The sequence below is a fragment of the Thermothelomyces heterothallicus genome (assembly GCF_042370625.1).
Source record: "Thermothelomyces heterothallicus CBS 202.75 unplaced genomic scaffold P884_scaffold_6, whole genome shotgun sequence".
In the NCBI taxonomy this organism is placed as follows: domain Eukaryota; kingdom Fungi; phylum Ascomycota; class Sordariomycetes; order Sordariales; family Chaetomiaceae; genus Thermothelomyces; species Thermothelomyces heterothallicus.
Window position 1 is genome coordinate 529,630 of NW_027192567.1, and position 18,207 is coordinate 547,836.

General features: G+C 56.8%; 7 protein-coding genes across 7 annotated transcripts; 3 read left to right on the plus strand and 4 right to left on the minus strand.

The window, feature by feature from the left end:
* Positions 1-97: 97 nt before the first annotated feature.
* P884DRAFT_112064 (mitochondrial PGP phosphatase) lies at positions 98-1,411 on the minus strand. Its single transcript, XM_069437086.1, has 3 exons — positions 1,066-1,411; positions 602-940; positions 98-545 (listed from the first exon to the last, which is right to left on the minus strand). Exons 1-3 carry the CDS (start codon positions 1,285-1,287, stop codon positions 462-464), a joined length of 645 nt encoding a protein of 214 aa, XP_069299229.1. The 5' UTR covers positions 1,288-1,411; the 3' UTR covers positions 98-461.
* A 218-nt stretch (positions 1,412-1,629) lies between these two features.
* P884DRAFT_276132 (origin recognition complex subunit 2-domain-containing protein) lies at positions 1,630-3,461 on the plus strand (the record flags this gene model as incomplete). Its single annotated transcript, XM_069442915.1, has 2 exons — positions 1,630-3,236; positions 3,347-3,461. 2 exons carry the CDS (start codon positions 1,630-1,632, stop codon positions 3,459-3,461), a joined length of 1,722 nt encoding a protein of 573 aa, XP_069299230.1.
* A 1,439-nt stretch (positions 3,462-4,900) lies between these two features.
* P884DRAFT_196127 (P-loop containing nucleoside triphosphate hydrolase protein) lies at positions 4,901-6,930 on the minus strand (the record flags this gene model as incomplete). Its single annotated transcript, XM_069437957.1, has 2 exons — positions 4,901-6,656; positions 6,716-6,930. The coding sequence occupies 2 exons, from the start codon at positions 6,928-6,930 to the stop codon at positions 4,901-4,903; spliced, it is 1,971 nt and encodes a 656-aa protein (XP_069299231.1).
* A 1,684-nt stretch (positions 6,931-8,614) lies between these two features.
* On the minus strand, positions 8,615-9,666 carry P884DRAFT_219984 (nucleophile aminohydrolase). The gene is made up of 4 exons (XM_069439435.1): positions 9,539-9,666; positions 9,328-9,485; positions 9,018-9,267; positions 8,615-8,952 (listed from the first exon to the last, which is right to left on the minus strand). Coding segments are annotated over exons 1-4 (612 nt in total). The 5' UTR covers positions 9,541-9,666; the 3' UTR covers positions 8,615-8,750.
* Positions 9,667-9,906: 240 nt separating this feature from the next.
* P884DRAFT_283663 (WD40-repeat-containing domain protein) lies at positions 9,907-12,014 on the plus strand. The gene has a single exon (XM_069443676.1). The coding sequence runs from the start codon at positions 9,966-9,968 to the stop codon at positions 11,823-11,825; it is 1,860 nt and encodes a 619-aa protein (XP_069299233.1). The 5' UTR covers positions 9,907-9,965; the 3' UTR covers positions 11,826-12,014.
* Positions 12,015-12,522: 508 nt separating this feature from the next.
* On the minus strand, positions 12,523-15,130 carry P884DRAFT_276136 (uncharacterized protein; the record flags this gene model as incomplete). The annotated part of the gene is made up of 2 exons (XM_069442916.1): positions 12,523-14,527; positions 14,583-15,130. 2 exons carry the CDS (start codon positions 15,128-15,130, stop codon positions 12,523-12,525), a joined length of 2,553 nt encoding a protein of 850 aa, XP_069299234.1.
* A 1,681-nt stretch (positions 15,131-16,811) lies between these two features.
* Positions 16,812-18,058, plus strand: P884DRAFT_276137 (uncharacterized protein; the record flags this gene model as incomplete). Its single annotated transcript, XM_069442917.1, has 3 exons — positions 16,812-16,862; positions 16,962-17,054; positions 17,144-18,058. 3 exons carry the CDS (start codon positions 16,812-16,814, stop codon positions 18,056-18,058), a joined length of 1,059 nt encoding a protein of 352 aa, XP_069299235.1.
* Positions 18,059-18,207: the final 149 nt, after the last annotated feature.

An 18,207-nucleotide genomic window follows, 5' to 3' on the forward strand; every position in this document is an offset into this window, starting at 1 on the left:
GCTTCACGCTGAGGTAAATAGACACGGTCACCTGAGGCCAGCGATTGTGCGAGGCCCATCAACAGTAGAGCGCCCGGGTCCAATAGTAGAGCCCAGTCATGCCGTCCGATATCGAGTGACTCCAAGAACCTCAAGGGCAAGAGCCACATTCTGCCAGTTGGCGGGCAAGCTGTTTCCCCTCAATTCAATGGGATCAGGACCCAGAAGCCCACGCGTCATCAGGTCGCGTGAATAGTGTTCAGAAAGAGCATTAGAAAGGGTCCAGAGTGGCGGCTAAATCGAAGGGCTTTCGGCATTTTCCGTTATAACTCCAGTGCCGTGGCATTTTGCGCGCCATCCGATCCGTGAATCGGTGACTCGCGTGCCCACGGTTCTGCCACTTGGAAGGTGCCTCGATAACCACAAATAAACGAGAGCTGGCTGCCATGTGATGGGTAGCATCCGAACTTCCTATCGTGCCTTCACTCAAAAGGGCTCGAGGGATCTGAGGCTGAGTAACCCCGAGAAAGGAGATAGGGTCCCAGTTTTCTTTCAATCTTGGAGAACTGAGACGTGTGGTCAGTTTGGGGGTCGGCAGGAAGACAGACTTTTCAAAGCTCACAATGCTCTTTTGATGTAAGGGGACAACGCCATCTTTAACCCAGATTCCCCAGCTGCCCATCATATTGGCCAGCATCATGTCAGTTGCCAGCCGGTCGCCTACAATGGCGATCTGGTGAGGACTCGTCACCCCTGTCTCTGGGTGTTGGCGGAAGTACGACATGATCTCCTCACCGCAGCCCGGTTTCTTCACGGCGTGCGACAGAACGCTAACACCAGTCGACTTTTCAACTTCTGAGGCGAGCCTGCCGGTAACATCGTAGCTTGTTGCACCGGCCGTGTTTGACACAATCAGGAGACGCCGTCCTGGGTAGGCGGCTCGCAGAGCCTCGAATCGATGCTTCTTAGTTTAGCATGGGATCACAGCATATGCACAAATAAACCAAAACATATCAGAGATCGCAAGGGAGCAATGACCAAATGAAGCATTCAAAAGCAGAAACGAAGTGTGGCGAACGTATTCACCTTGTATGGTTCATGGACCTCGTTGTGATCCGGAATTGCAAAACAGTCATCCTTGTCTAGCACCACGGCCCGGATATCTGGCTGTTTAACATTCTTGGAAAATGCCTTGTTGAGTGGGATCGGTAGATCATCGAAGGTTGCCACGGTAGCATGAGGAAGACATAGTGAAGGCTTTGTCAGGAGCCTGAAAACGTTGAGCGAGCCCGATAGGTTCAGGTTCATGTTCCGTGGCCAAGGAAGGTTTCACGGGAACCATCAAACTCAAATGAGGAGTGCAAAGTAAATCTTACAAAACAAAGACCAATGAGGGAGAACTTAAAGGAAAGAGCGTGAGTTATTCTGCACCACTTGCACCGGACTTTCCACAGCAGAAAGTGTCGAAGTTGGCAGGAGCTCGGGCCACTTTCAAGAAATTTGGGGAAGTCGCGTCGCGAACCTGGGCGCGTCTCCGTTTCTCGGGTGTACTTTGAGCGAGCAAGCAAAATCGCCCGTGCGTCGCATCTTGGAGGCAAGAAGATGGACAGTTCTTGCGGTCACTTGAGTCTGAAACGCAGGTGACGGGATATGGCCCGCAGAAAGACCTCAACAGAGGCGCCAGCGCCGCGCGCTTCGCAAAAGCGCGATCTGCCAGACGACCCGTACGAAGTACCTGACGAAGCCGAGACTCCGAGACGACGAAGGCGCACGGGAACTGCTAGCACTGTCAGTGCAAGCCTCGGAGAGGATAGCCTGGAGGAGGAAGGGGTACGATCTCCCTTGAACTCGACGCCTGCCAAACGGCGAGGGCGACCTCCCAAATCCGCAGCGACGGGAACACCCAAAGCTCACGCAACAACACCCACGGCCAGGCGACAGAAACAACCCACAGAAACCCCGGTGAGGCTCAATGGCACAGATACTCCAAGTAGGCGGAGCATTGCAGACAGGTCGGCCAGGCGGAAGAGCGCCAGGGCCCTCATCGACCGAGTGATTGGGGGGACGGTCAGCGACGACGAGGTGGAGGAAGGGGACATTGCGCGGCAGATATACGAGTCCAGCGAGGATGAGGAGGCCGAGGCAGACGGACAAGCAGGAGAAGGAGAAGAAGAAGAAGAAGAAGAACAAGAACTCCGGGAACCCACGACACCTTCGAGGACCCCCGGAAGAAAGCGCAGGACCGCCGGACGGAAGAGGTCCCCCACCCCTCCCCGCGACCTGCCTCTCCACGAGCAGTACTTCTATCAGAACAAGCCGGGTCTCTCAAAGACGTCCAACAACACATTATCATCCCTCAATCTTCTTACGCACGAAGAGTACTTCTCCATCCTACGCCAGCTCAAAGACCCGCACGCCGCGGACGTCGACTTCCTCCGCTCCCTCCACGCCGAGTCCTTCCCCCAGTGGGCCTTCGAGCTCTCCCAGGGCTTCAGCACCTGCCTGTACGGCTACGGCTCCAAGCGCCGCCTTCTCCACGACTTCGCCTCCTACCTGTCCTCCCTCGACCCCTCCCGCACGATCGTCGTCATCAACGGCTACGTCCGCACCCTCACCGCCCGCGACATCCTCACCACCCTCACCTCCGCCCTCCCCGCTTCCCTCGCTCCGGCCAACACCAGCAACCCCGCCGCGGCCCTGCAGGCCCTCCTGGCCAACATGACCGCCGACGCCGCCGCCTCCTCTGCCCCCGCCACAACGACGGCGTCGTCCCTCACCGTCCTCGTCAACTCGATCGACGCCCCGCCTCTCCGGCGGCCCGCCCTGCAGGCCATCCTCGCCCAGCTCGCCGCCCACCCGCGGGTCCGCCTCGCCTGCACGGCCGACACGCCCGACTTCCCGCTCCTCTGGGACGCCGCCCTGCGCGCGTCCCTCAACCTGCTCTTCCACGACTGCACCACCTTCGCCCCCTTCGCCCCCTGCGAGCTGGAGGTGGTGGACGAGGTGCACGAGCTGCTGGGCCGCCGGGCCCGGCGCGTCGGCGGCAAGGAGGGCGTCGCCTTCGTGCTGCGCAGCCTGCCCGAGAACGCGCGCGCGCTGTTCCAGCTGCTGGTGGGCGAGGTGCTCGTCGCCGCCGAGGTGCACGGGGACGGGGGCGGAGCCGAGGAAGTCGCGGTGGAGTCCCGAATGGTGTACAACAAGGCGGTCGAGGAGTTCATTTGCAGTTCCGAGATGGCGTTTCGGACGCTGCTGAAGGAGTAAGCTTATTTATATCGCCCCCTTTTGATTCTATTCGACTTGCATCCATCCTCATCTTGCCTCGGAGGAAAGAAAGGTTCGGGACCCGCCGCTGACTTTGCCGCTGCAGATTTCACGACCATCAGATCATCACCAGTCACAAGGACTCGATCGGCACCGAACTGTTGAGCCTTCCTTTTAGGAAAGAGGAGCTCGAGTCGATTTTGGAGGAATTGACCTCCTGATGCCTTGGCATCTTTGCTCCATATATAGGCGACCGTGTGGCATTCGGCGCGGAGTTGGAGGCATTCTCGTGACAGACCTGGGTGCCATGAGCCCAAAAAAAATCAGCCTAGTCGGACTACAGACAGCTACAATGCATCTCGTAGCACCGGCAAACTCTCACCCTTGAGGGACATTTTTGTCGATCAGCCGTGTGATCTGGAGCCTTTAAAAGGCAACCTTAGTCGCAACAGCCGTCATGCAAAAAAGGAGTTCGTAGATTAGATGATGGCCCTTTTAACAAACTGCTATGTACTCTGCATAACCCGTAATTGAGGATGTGGTCATTATGCTCTGCCATTTTGTCACAGGTTCTGGTACAGCACTTCATTTGAACACAAAATCCAGAGGCATGTTCAGACGAGCCTTTCATTTCTCGGACGGAATCTCACAAATTACGAGGGAAACGGTTCGCATGAGATAACAAGATGGAAGTCCAATCAAGAACTCCAACCACAATAGCAAAACAGGGTTGGTTTATTTTTTTTTTGTTCGGACTCCTCAGTAATAGACTGTGGTCTCGAGCCACGGAGAACCGAAGCCACTGCTCGAGTAATCTGCTCCGTCGAAACCGAAGCCCTGCAAGGGCCTGACCGATTGCGCACCCACTCATGTTCCCGCGCGCTTGCCCGTCCTTCGCAGATCGCTGGCCGTTTTCCGGGGCCAACAATGAGAGCCAAGAAGCATTCTTCCCCTCTTCCGGCCGAAATCATCAAAGGGGTATCATGCCTCATCAACCGCTCCCAGTCCTCAACTGCCGAAAAATTACCAGCCCATCTCTCAAGCTTCCTAGGCCTGAGACCGCCTGGCCGAGGTCGAACCGCCCAGTCGACCAGAGATAATTAACCGAGAAATCCACTTTTGTCTATGAAATGTGTCGTGAAACGGGAAAGCAAATAAGTTAACAGAAAAAGAAATGAAAAGAGCCTGCGGCGTGCCATGACCTCCCATTTCTATGTGAACGCATCGAGCCCTCTCTGAAACAGGCCAAGAGCAGAAACGTGACGATCGTGAGGGTTGATGAAAGATCCGCTGTCCAGACCACATCAATCGGCCTGCAATCCATGCCAAATCCGTAGCATGAGCGGGCAGGGCGCTGTTGACGTCCCAAATGTTCTGGTCTAAGGGTATAAAGTCGTCGAATGGAGCCGTCCCGTTCCAATAAACGGAAAAAAAAAAGACTCCGGTCTATCGTCAAAGCCAGAGAGGGAACCTCGGTATCAAATGTCGCCAGCCCCCGTCTGAAATGATAAGCCACGTTCGCCGCATTAGAAATTCCGATAGTTCCGAACGTGAAACCGAAAGCAATGCGCGGCGTATGCGTAAAACGACGCAACACAAAGTAGGGAAAGGAAAATTCGGTCCGCCGGGGAGTCGCATGGTGTCACAAGGCCGTCCTGGTTTACCACCAGGACTGACCGCCGGCACCACCAGGGTTGCCGTAGCCACCACCATAGCCTCCGTAACCGCCATAGCCGCCGTTGGGAGGGCCGCCGTAGCCGCCACCGCCAAAGCCGCCGCCGGAACCGTGCTGAGAACCGAAGCCGCCGCCGAAGCCGCCGCCGCCACCACCGTACTTGCGGAAGTCGGTGTTACCACCACGACCGCGACCGCGACCGCCGCCAGAGCGACCACGACCGCCGCCACCAAAGGACGACTCGCGAGCGATGGTCTCAAGGAAAGCAGGGACCTCCTGGTTAGCCTCCTTGAGCAGATCAATCAACTCCCGGACAATGCCGCGGTTGCCCCGGTTGAAGAAGGCAGTGGCAATACCCGTGTTACCGGCACGGCCGGTACGACCGATACGGTGGACATAGTCGTCAACGTCGGTAGGGAGATCATAGTTGATGACGTGAGTGACGTTGGGAATATCCAAGCCACGGGCAGCGACGGCGGTGGCGACCAAGATGGGGCACTTGCCATTGCGGAAGAGCTCCAGGGCACGCTCACGCTCACGCTGGGTGCGGTCGCCGTGAATCGACGTGGCGGGGAAGTTTTGGTTGATCAAGAAGTCCGACAGCGAATCGGCCATGCGCTTGGTTTCGACGAAAATCAGGGTCAGACCGCCGGCGTGGGTGTGGAGGATATCGAGAAGAACAGAGCGCTTATCAACATCCTCGACGTATTCAATTTTCTGAGTGATGTTCTCTGAAGTCGAACCAACACGGCCGACCGACAGGAAGACGTAGTCATTGAGGAAGTCCTGAGCGAGCATCTGGATGTCGCGAGGGAAGGTGGCCGAGAACATAAGGGTCTGACGCTGGCCGGTGGGCGGCATGTCCTCGCCCTGGACAATGCGGCGAATCTGGGGCTCGAAACCCATATCGAGCATGCGATCGGCCTCGTCAAGTACGAGGTACTTGATGTTGACGAGCGAAATGCGGCCACGCTCAATGAGGTCAACAAGTCTACCCGGGGTAGCGACAAGAAGATCGCAACCGCGCTCGATCTGGCGGAGTTGAGAGCCAATGTCGGCACCGCCGTAAACGACGCAAGGACGAACCCAAGAGCGGTAGGCGAACTTGCGGGCCTCCTCGTAGATCTGGGAAACCAACTCACGGGTGGGAGCCAGGATGAGGGTAGTAGGATAGGCCTTGCGCTGACGGTAGCCGCCACCCGCCTGAGGGGGGATGGGTGAAGGGCCCTGAGTGAAAGACTGATGCATGATGGGGAACAAAAAGCCGCCCGTCTTGCCGGAACCAGTCTGGGCACAAGCCATGAGGTCACGCCCGTTGATGACGATGGGGATCGAATACTTCTGGACCGGGGTGGGGATCTTGTAGCGGGCGAGCTCGATGTTGGAGAGCAGGTGGGGGTCCAAGGGGGGGTTGCTGAAAGTCAGGACAGGCTCCGGCACGTCACGGCCAGACGGAGTGACCGGAATCTCGTCGTACTTCTCGAAGTTGATGCCCGTGTGCTGCTTACTCGGGTCGTCGGCAGTGCCAAAGAGTTCCCGCTCCAGACGGGGGTCGGCAGGACCGATAATGTGCTTGCCGTCAACCCAGCGACCCTCGCCGCGGCCAACACCACCAATACCACCGCCACCAGGGCCGCGGTATGAATGACGGTTGAAACCGCCGCCGCCGCGGCTGCCCCAAGACTGAGGCTGAGAATCATAGCCGCCCCAGTTACCACCGCGAGCGTCGTAGTTATTGTTCCTGCCAGCAAGTTAGCAATAATGTCTTCCAAGAAGTGCAAGATATGCTGAAACACTTACCCGGCCCACGCGCTGTTGTTGAGGCCGCCCGCAGAACCCTGAGGACCAGGACCGTTCATCGAGGGATTGTTGCCACTTTGGGCCATCTTGTTGCGCATGTGGGGAGGAATGTAAGAACGAGTAGCGGGCTGCTGCTGCTGTCCACCAAGCTGAGTAGCCTGGGGAGCAGAATCGAGGGACAGGTTGCCCATGCCGCTGCTGAGTTGATCCGCCATGATTGCTTTTGGTAGGAGAATGGTCGATTCTATCGAGATGTAATTTCTCGACTCTCGAGGGGAACGCGATGTTCAAATGAGAGTGGTCGGGAAACAAAAGTCACAAGACTCAAAGGAAGGAGGATGGTGGAAACAAATTAATCGGCGATAAGAACCGAATCTGACAACTCGTTTTGCGGTCGCGTTCCGCAAACGTGTTGCCGAATGCTGCTTCAACGCTCGTCTCGAAAAAAGAAAATTAAGAGAGAGCGTTATTCCTGCAATCCTTCAAAGAACCTGAAATGCGGATTCTCAAAAGGAAAGGAAAGACGGGTGATAAGGGAAATAGAAGTTTGGATGCGGGTTGGATTCAAGAATCCTGAGGGTGTGTAGGAAGAGGAAGAAGATTTTTTCCAGCAAGAGAGAGAGGATGGGAGGGCTTGAAAAAAGAGTTTTGGATTGGGGTATCGGGTCCACTTTTTTAGCAGCAGTTTCGGTAAGGCGAACTCCAGCAAGCCGTATGCTGCACTAATCCTTGCGGCAGACGTTTTTGGGCCTGGGGCTGTGGCCACTCGCGCTTCTCTTCCCTCAATCTTTGGCCTGTGCGCGGTCGCGGGTTGAGCACCCCTACAATACTTCTACACTACACTGCACTAATCCTTTTTTGGTGGAGAAGGCGCGGTTGCGATGGCGAACGACTTTTTCTCGGTTGAAGCCGCTAACCGATGTCTTTTCTCTTGTGGCAACGCGAGATGGGCGAAATGCGCACCCGACGTCGTCGTCTTGCCGAGGTGCTCTATTCCCGTCGAGATCTTACCTGAAGCAAGGCTCTGGCTGGTTCTCGAAACAGCCAACATTGGACGCGGAAGGCGAGAAACAAGGAGTCTTGACTTGCACGTGGCGCGTATCCCTCCATCGCAAGAGCACGGAACTCCGGTACCGTGCCAGGCTCGATTTTGCCTCCCAACTCTCAGTCTAGCACGATCTCCGTAGTACTAGTACTTTGTACGAAACTGCGGGCCACGCTAAAGCCTCATTCTGCATAATTTCCGCTTCGACAAGTCTTTTGAAATCAACGAGAATATGCCCTCAACTGATTTGCTACTTGTTTCGGGCTCTCCGAAGATTGCACGCCCGCTGGCGAATCGATGAAAGCTGTGGTTGCTGCACGCTGAGGAGACTAAGCTCACCGCCACGCCAAGTTTTCCGTTGATCGGACATGCAGGACAAAGAGGACGGTGAGGTTGTACAGATACCAATACGGCTAGGCGGGGAGGGAGTGCGCATTTTCCGTTGTAATCCGTACTTTCCCCCCCGTACAACACACTGGTGGGCTGGCATTTTAAGTGGATGCAATGCCGTTTTGCCTGCTGGGAGGCGACTGGCTTGGTGGGCCATTTTAACACAGCCTGGAGATGTCATCAGTGCCAAGACTCTTTACCTCGCCAATCCAGCAACAGCCCCGCGCTGCAGCTTCCTGGGGGTTTGCAATCTTACTACAGTGACTCCGGCGACAGGTAGTAACTGGTCGCATGCAGAGAGATGCAATTGAAGATGTGAAGACTCCGATTGAGACCAGCAGTTGGATTACCTACATCAGGATTCGGTTCCTGGGATGGCCAAGGTATGATCGACCACAAGTCTCGCCGCTGGGACTGCTCCTTCGATGAGAACGAGGAAAGTATGGGATTTTTGAAAGGAGCATCAGCTGTCAAAAGAAGAAGAAGAAGAAGCATGGCACAAAGAGAAACTCTAGCAGCGTCTACGGCTCCATCGCCGAACGAACAAGAAAGGCATCGCGCACATGTTGCATTGGCTACGGCTCCAAACTGCCAAAAACATCAAGTACCCTTGACCACTTCGTCCACGTCAAATGGCTTTTCTTCAATCCCGTCTTTCGTCACAACCTTGACTATCAGTCCCTTGAAGTCTATCGGTAACCTCCTCTTCAGTTCGTCTGCGCAGAGTCTGAGCAGTTCCAAGCCCCGATCGAGGCTGATGTCGGGGTGGTGGTGCTTGTCGAGCAGGGAGAGGCAGTAGTACCTGCAGAAAAATTAGCATCCGTATGCTCTTGGTAGCCCAAGGAATCTGCGGATCAAGCGACATACTGAGCATAACCGTGTGCGGCATATGGCACCGGGGCCAGCGACGCCAAATAGTCTAGCCAGTACAGGCTCGGCTTGTGTGTGATGGGGTCGACGCCTCCCAGGAGAAGGTTGACATTGTAGGGTTTCCGCGACCGAAGGCTCGATGCCAGTTCGCCGCGAACAAAATGAGCCAGTGCTGAAGGCGACAGGTCGGTGTCATTCCGCATCGAGTAGAGCTGGGCGTTGGCTTGGATGTACTCGGCGAACTGCACTATCGAGGGGGATTAGAAGGGTGGATACATTTGTCGCGACACCCCCGGTAATCACCAACCTGTGTCGCCAGCCTCGCCAGAGAATGCCATCAATGTGTGCTTGTTCAGCTGCCTCGTCTTGTCGTCGGATTCCTTGAGGATTGTCGCCCCGCGCATTGCCGCCTTGGACGCCGCAATCAAGGTGAAGTCCTTGCCTGTGATGCCGAGAAGGACCTCCCTGGAAACACGGTTAGTCCAGCTGTTCAAGAAATCCTCATGTGCATGACCTACATTTTGGCCTTGTTCTCTTGTTATTGTCGCGGTCGAAAGGTTGTGGTGTATCTTGGCAAGCTGGAGGAAAGCTTGCTCTTTCTTTCTGCTGGAGCTCTGATGAGCACCCGACTTGCTGCAGCAGGCAGGAGAGAGAACGCGCACTTGGAGCTTCAGCCTGGGCGCACAGACGCTGCCCGCCAACAAGACGGGGCGGCGGCCCAGCTGGAGAGGCTGCCCCACAACGGAACCTACAACGTTATCAGCCTCAGCCCAGCGGGGGCCAACTGTGGCGGCACGGAATCGGTATCACGGCATCAATCTCCACCGATGCAAGCTAACTTTTTTTCTGGACCCGCTCAGAAATTTTGAGAGCAGGCCATGCAGAGGCAGTGGAAAGCTCAGACGACAGCGCCGAAACCCAACACCACCGGCCGCAACCGCCACAATGTCGTCCTTCTTTACAGCACCGGGGGGTCAGAAGAAGAGGAAACGCACGGCGGCAGCAGAAACAACCCCAAAGAAGCGCCTGGCGACGACCAAGACATCATCGTCCAAGCCATCGAGTAAGGGCCCCGCCAATGCAGCGGCTGTCCCGAAGAAGAAGAAGAATAAGAAGGCCGTCGAGCGAGACGAATCGATATCAGGCAGCGATCTGGAAAGCGACGAGAGCGAAGATGAAGTCAGGGACAGGAGCGACTCCGAGGCCGATTCAGACGAGTCGGATGCCGGAGGGGAGACGGCGGCCGAGAAGCGGTTGAGGCTAGCACAGCGGTATCTCGAGAAGACGCGGAAAGAGGTGGAATTGGAAGACGAGTATGCCTTTGATGCCGAACAGATTGACAGAGACCTCCTTGCCGAGCGGCTGCAGGAGGACGTGGCAGAATCCAAGGGCAAGGTCTACCGCCGATTGGCTGCCGAGCTGAACTTCGGGGAGGCATCGCACACGCAGTTCCGCTGGAACTCGGGCTCGGTGACCTCGGTCGCCGTATGCCCCCCGTACGCATACACGACAACCAAGGACGGCTACCTCACAAAGTGGAAGCTGCAAGACCTGCCCAAGGACCAATGGCCGCAGACGACGAAGAAGAAGCCTAAGAAACCGCCCGCACCGCCCAAGAGGCGGCCCGAGAGGATATGCTTCGCGAAATCCAATCCGAGCAAAGCGAAGGACAAGACATACCAAGGCCACACCGGCATTCCCCTTACCGTCAGAGCCTCCCAGGACGGCAAATACGTGGTGACGGGCGGCGCCGACCGCCGGCTCGTCGTCTACAACGCCGCCGACCTCAAGCCCATCCGCGCCTTCACGCAGCACCGCGACGCCGTCACAGGTCTCGCTTTTCGCCGCGGCACCAACCAGCTCTTCTCGTGCTCCAAGGACCGCACGGTCAAGGTCTGGTCGCTCGACGAGCTCGCCTACGTCGAGACGCTGTTCGGCCACCAGGACGAGATCCTCGACGTGGACGCGCTGGCGCAGGAGCGCTGCGTGAGCGTCGGCGCGCGCGACCGCACCGCGCGCTACTGGAAAGTGCCCGAGGAGTCGCAGCTCGTCTTCCGCGGCGGCGGCGGCCCCGGCGAGGGCAGGAAGAACCGCCTGCCGCCCGGCGTGGACCCGGCCTCGGCCGCGCACGAGGGCAGCATGGACCGCGTGGCCATGATCGACGACGACATCTTCGTGACGGGCAGCGACAACGGCGACCTCGCGCTCTGGAGCATCCAGCGCAAGAAGCCGCTGCACGTCATCCCGCGCGCACACGGCATCGAGCCGCCCCTGAAGCCCTCCGAGGCGTCGGCCGACGAGGTCCCGGATCCGAGTGTCGTCCCTGCGCCGCAGCCACGCGGCATCACCGCGTTGCGGACGATCCCGTACTCGGACGTCATCCTGAGCGGCAGCTGGGATGGCTACGTGCGGGTATGGAAATTGAGCGAGGATAAGAGGAAGATTGAGGCCGTCGGCGTGTTGGGTGGCGCCTCAGCAACAACAACAACAGCAGCAGCAGCAGCAGCAGCAGCAACGACACCAACATCGAACGAGACACGCGACAAGGAGAAAGAAGAACTGAACCGCGGCTTCCTCGTCCGCGGCATTGTCAACGACATCGCCATGTTTGAGCGCGGCGACAGGGGGCGGGACGGCCTCTGCGTCGTGGTTGTCACGGGCAAGGAGATGCGGCTCGGCAGGTGGAAGACCATGAGGGAGGGTCGGTGCGGGGCCGTCATTTTCGAGGTCCCCAAGGTGGTGTCGAAGAAGCAGAGTGGGGATGAGCAGAACGGGCGGTTAACGGGATCTGAGGGGGACGATTAGCTGCTCGCTCGGCAAGTTGTGGTAGGACGCAAGACCTAGAGCATGGATCGGTTGTCGGCCTATATACCATGAGGCGGGGGACAAGGCAGGGCAGGAGTCGGAAACCCTCCTCAGTTCGGGTGATGTATAAAATTTACGGGGTAGAATTCTGTTCGCAAAGCGACCCTCTTGTTGTTCTTTGGCACCGCGAAATCATTGTGCATGGTAATTGCAGTTTTTTAGAGTACGTACCATGGCCAGCCACCGAGGTTCCTCTGGCTCCTCCTGTGTCTCTTTCCCTGTCTCTATGCTCCACTGGAAAACTGCCCACTTAACCGAGAGTGCATACCACGGTATCAACATATGCGAGCTAGATCTCAAGGAAACCGGTTGGAAGGAGCCGGAACGATTCGTAGACACACTCGAAGTCGAGAAACACCGAGGAGAAGTATAACCACTCTCAGCGCCGAACACCATGCCATTCCACGATATGCCATGCCTATTGGGGAAAGCACCATCCCGCACCCGCCCACATGCCGCGACGCTATGCTATGATCGCCCTGTAACACCAGTCCCAAACAAACCAGGAGGAGTAGCGAGGCCATGGAGCCCTAGAAGGCATCAGCTGACCACACCAGAAACGGAAACGGGAGCGTTGCCAGATGAGCAACCTTCCGAGGAGACAGGAGCCAGCAGCCGGCTCTTACGATCCCCAGTGTCACTCACTAGTGAGATCGATCGAATCCGGTTCCCGCACCATCTCCGCCTTCTCCACGACCGGGTCGAGATCCATACTAGAGTCAACGACGAAGCGGCCGCTGGTATGCGGAAAGCAGCTCTTAGCCACCGGGTCTTGCCCTTTCGTTGTCGACTCGTACGTGACTCTCTTTGGTCGAGCCGGGAACTTGGATTCCTTCGAGTCAACTTCCAGGAGACCAGCCCCGTCATCGGCCGACTTGGTCGATGTCGAAGAGGAAAGTTGGCGTATGAATGTAGGATTTTCCGGCTCAGTCGGCTCGCTCGGCTCAATAGACTCAAGCACGTCGCCGTCATTAGCACTATCCGTTTGAGCGGCAATCGAAGACGACGGCGCCGAAGGTTGGGGCTGCTCATTACTACCTGCCCGCGGTGGGTGTTGTGGTTCGTTGCGATCTTCATCCGGCCCAAGAGTAATGGGCTTTGCTGGGCTCTCAGCAGCCTTGGTGGAGGCTGGAAGTTCCGAGGAACCATCTTTTGCCTCACGATTGGCCTCTGATGCGCCGTTGGGTCTGTTCTCGCTCGTTTCTGGGGATGTGTGGCGACTGGGTGTTGTGCTCTTCTTGGGAGTAGACACGGCAGTTGAGGAGCATCGGCTTCCTTGCGATGCCGGCTGCTTCTTCCGCTGACTTCTCTTCTCGCTTAATATTGTTTCGCGCCAGAGTTGACGCAAGTGCGAAGGGTCGAAATCCCACTCAAGCGGCTCCTCTCGAAGCAGCTTCTGAATGAATCTGTCTGGATTCTCGACAAATTGCTGGATGTAGCCGAGAAGGTAAATGCCACAGTCGCACAAATTGTTCTGTTCTGGTATTCTCTTTGCTCTCATTCCGAAATTCGGAGGCGCCTCGGTGATGACCTTATGGCGCTTATGCTCGAACTCGGCTAAAAGATACTTCTTAAGGTGTCCGATAGCCTGTGTGTGCGTTGAACCCAAGGAATCGAGGGTGATTATCCTTGGGTCGTCTGGATTCAACAGCTTGGGGCCGTGTTTCGCTTTCCGAGTTCGCTTTCCCTTAGAGCTGGGAGATTGCCCAGTTCCGACGTGCTTATCCTCGGAAACCAAGTCGACAATGTCAGACTTGATCAAGTCGACCCCGCTTGCTGGAGACCCTTCTGGGGATGGGGAAGGCCACTTTTGCGTTACGTCTGTCATTTCCACCTCTGGAACTTCCCCTTCGGCTTTGCCGTCCTGCTCATCGCTCAGACTGTGGCGTTTGGCTGGAAGCCTTCTCGAGTCCGGGTCCAGCTTGCCAGGGTTGCAAATGATGGCCACCCACCAGTGGTAGTGCTCGTTTACCGGCACAATGATGTAGTCATAGGACAGCAAATCCACCTTTGCTGTCCAATTCTTCACGCCATCATAGTTGATCGCACCCCTTGGCGCCTTCAGTTTCTCGTAAAAGAAGGAGTTGTGAAGATAAACACGATCGCGCAAACCCTCCGCTGTATTTTTGTGCTCGTCGAACAAATACCTGAGACCATATCCGATGAGGTTGTCGTTCAGACATTGGCCCTCGTCAAGCCTGGGTATGTCTTCTTTGTCCACAGTGGTGCGTCGGACGATCAACGGGGTCTCCCAGTCCTTTGCCCAGTCACTGTTCTCATCCGACCAGCGACGAAAGGTCGATAGCGGAGGCGAGTCAAGTTTCTCCAGCTGTCGAATGGTTCGTCCCGACCTCAATGAGCGTGGTTCATGAGAAGCGTGTTCGCCAGAGATGTCGATTTGAAAACGAGGAGTTGATGATTGCTGGGCTGAAACTTGCATCTGACGTCGGAGAGGAGTCCGGGCACTTGTCGACGTACTCGGCGAAGCGCCCTCGGATAGGACAGCGTTTGCCTTGGGAGATTTCTCAATCGCCCGTGGCTGAGGGTGAGAGTTCCCGTTGGGTAACCGCTTTGTCGAAGCCTGGCTACCGGCTTGGCTGATCCTCGAATTGAGATTATCCCAAGTCATGTGCAGCCGGTGACTGCGTACTGTCAGTATTGTTTCCCACGTTCACAAAGCTGATCAGGCAACAATACCTTTCGGATTCCTGAACAAGACGGAGCCCCAGATTGTCACGGGCCCAGTTAACGACCCATGAAACGTCCAATTTGGAGCGAAATTTCAGCATCATCAATCCCCCGATCAACGCTGAGGGGTCCATTGCTTGGCTGATTTTGATGAGGCTGGACTCCGGATGGTACGCTAACAACTTTGCCTTGTTTGTAATCTTGAGCCAGTCACACGGCTCGGCCTCATCGCCGTCACGCGTGAACACATGCAACTCCATGCCGCTGGGTCGTAAAAAGCACGGTTGGTCCTCCTTGACGATGTATCGAAAGTTTGGCTCGCATACAGCCGCTTGTATGCTAACGCCGGCAGGGGCAATGTCCGTGCCGGTCTTCTGTGGCCAGTTTGTTCGTTTCATATCCCCCCTCTTGGACAGACTGGGTGCGTCAACCATTGGCGAGACTCCGCTTGGTTGTCCGGCGTTCGAACTGAAGGCTTGCTTGCCACGAGTCCCATCCGTAAGCTCATCCGGCCCATCGGCAGTCTCATCAAGTAAGCGTTTCCTAGGCCGCTTCATCCCCGGCAGTCGCTGCCCCGACCGTGTCGTGTGCCCAAGGATGTGTTCATCTGCGGAGTCCTGGAGGGTCACAGGTGTTGCCTTGTTGGTAGAGTTGAGGCGGACGGTTCGGTGCGCGCTAGAGCTAGGCTTTGGCGCCGGGGAGAGTTCATCAAAGCTATCAATTTGTTCGGGTTGGCCAGACGTCCGTACTCGGCTAACATGGCCGGGCACGGATAGAGGTTGACTTGTATGCGGTTGACGCTTGCGCCTGTTTGAGCGGCTATCCCCCTTGGTAAACGCTTCCACACATTGGTATTCCGGAAGACCCGACGATACAGAGTGAGCAAGGCTCGTCTGGCTGCCGCGCCGCTCTGTGCGTGACATGGGTTCCTGATCCAGGTCTATGATGTCCTCGTTCGGACCCCTGCTGCTAGGAGCGTTGCCGAGTGTCTTTTGTCGCTTTGAGGGAGGGTTTGGGTCAGACGGGCGGTTTCTGCTCGCTCGAGGTCGTTCCGGAGGGCAACCGAGGTCGGGGGTCAGAGTATCGACGTGCGGCCGAGGTGCGAACTTTTTCTGTCTCGATCAGCAACCGGGTCGCTAGTCCGCGTTGACTCGACGTACAAGGAAGCCTAACCCCGGAAACGGCATCCTGCTTGCTTCCCGCTAGAGATCTGTAGTAGTAGCCACCAGCACTGTCAGTGATTTGTTTGGTCGGCCCGAAAAAGTGCGTGTCGTCGTACCCATAATCCGTAATCAAGTTTGCAGTCTTGTGAAAATGGAGACGAACCCGGGCTGTTACGCTCTGCTCGGGTTACAGTCGAGGTTGGTAGGAGTCGCAGAACGCACAGTTTCGGCCTATGCGCATTCTGAGGGCCTTGCATTCGGGCGGGCCTCGAACCGCTCTCCGCTCTGGCTGCAAAGGTGTGTCGCTACTCGGTCGACTCTCTTGTTAGATCTGGATCGTGGGACGAGGGTGCAGGTGGGTCGCTGGATGTGCGCCGGGCCGTTCTTCACAGCAGTTAATTGTGGGGCTTGTGACTTGTGAATACAACGGTAGCGGTGCCAACGTGCTGTGAATGGTTCAGACTGAAAGAGGTGTGTGCTTGCTCCCGGGTTGAATTAAATAAAAATAAGAGTGCATTCCTCAGTTCGTTTTGAAGATTCCCTGGAGTATAGAAGGCGATGTGATTTTGTCAAACAGGAGTCAACCAAAGATTAACTGCCCGACAAGAGTGGGAATTCGGTTTCATACTTGCCTTGGTTAAGGTACTGTACGCCCGATGCTGCTGAGGCACGCGTTGCACCCATGTCACCTACACTGGCACCTCACCCTGGTTGTGGTGGCCCCTCCGCTTGACATTCTGGAACCTTGGCAGCCTGTCTACCTACACAAACTGCCGAAACACTAACACCCGGCTTTTGTACTTTGCACATCGGGCTCCGGGTGGAAGTAGGGCATATAACATAGGTACATATAAGGCACACACCTTGTATAAGGTATGTATGTACGGATTACATACACGAGTCTAGAGTTCGACACAGGCCGAGCGCCCCACCATCCGTGCAACGAACAAACGGGACAATCTCTCCGGCACACATCCGGACAGATCTTAAGCCGGTCCCGTCTCTACAGTTGATTTATCGGCCTGTCCACAACCGAGCTCTCCTGCACAGCCAGCTCTCCTCGTCCTTTCTGACCATGGGCAAGCAAGGCCATATCGAGCGGACGGCCCATGAGCCACGCGACACCGTTTGTTTCCCTTCCCCTAACCCTCGCTTGCCCCTCCCGTTCCTCCCTCCACTCATCCCATCCCGTTTTCCCTTGCGGCCGGCCTGACTCCCATATCAGTCCCTGCATACCCTCACCATCTCCCGCATCACCCAATTCTCCCCGACCGTTCGCATCTTCCGCCTTGCCATCCCCCCAGATGACAACATAACCGTAAGTTCCCCACCTTCTCGCCTTCACTCTCTTCTCCCGCTCATCCCCTCTTCACCGACCTGTGTTCAACGTTACAAACCTAATTCCAGTTCCTTCCCGGTCAATGGGTGGACCTCTACCCACCCCCAGAAGCCGGGGTCGCCAAACCAGGGGGCTTCACCATCACCTCCTCCCCCTCTGCAGCCTCGCCCAGAAGAAGACACACCCCCGACCCCAGCCATGACCCCAACCACCCTGTTCAATCCCAAGTAGAAAATGTCGAAGAAGATGCAAAAGAAGGAGACGAAGGAGAAGAAAAAGGCGAAGCAAGCGCGTACATCGAGCTCGCGATCCAGCACTCGCCGCAGAACCCCGTCGCCGCGTACCTCTTTCTCCCCTGCACTCGCCTCCTCCACAGCCCCGTCCGCGTCCGCGTCGGCGGCAGCTTTGTCTTCCCCCCGGCCCTGCCGCCGCCCTTGCTCTCCTCCCTGCGCAAGGCCGTGTTCGTCGCCGGCGGGATGGGCATCAACCCGCTGGTAAGCATGCTCGTCTGGATCGGGGAGCAGGCGGCGGCAGCGGGGGGCGGCAGCCGGTGGGCGGATCTCGAGGTGGAGGTGCTGTACAGCGCGAGGGACCCGCGCGGCGGGGAGGAGGAGCAAGACTCCGGCGCTGTGTCCGGGAGTGGGATACTCTTCCTGGAACGGGTCGCGCGGCTGTTTCGGAGCGGAAGGGTCAAGGGCCGGTTGAAGCTGTTCCTGACCGGGGGCGTATTCGCTGGCAGCGGAGCACAAGAGGCGGAGAGACAGGGTGTAGTGAGTTGTAATGGCGGTGCATATCTAGTGCCGTTCTCTAGGAAGAGGATGACGGTAAGGGACGTGCAAGAAGCTGTTGGGAAGAACAAGGGAGCCACAGTCATCTACATCTGCGGCGTGCCGCGCATGACTGATGACTTTGTCGAGGCGTTAGTGTCGCCAGAGGGTTTTGGCATGGACCAGAAGAGGGTCTTGTTTGAGAAATGGTGGTAAATACCATTTCTGAGTGACACTAGAGAGAGACGACATGGGCCCCGTCCTCGGCGTTCAAGATACCTAGGAGACGAAGGTACTCTGTCCCGTCTCGAAACTTATGCACAGAACGCTCTTCTGCTCGAACGCAAATATCAATACTCTCGCCT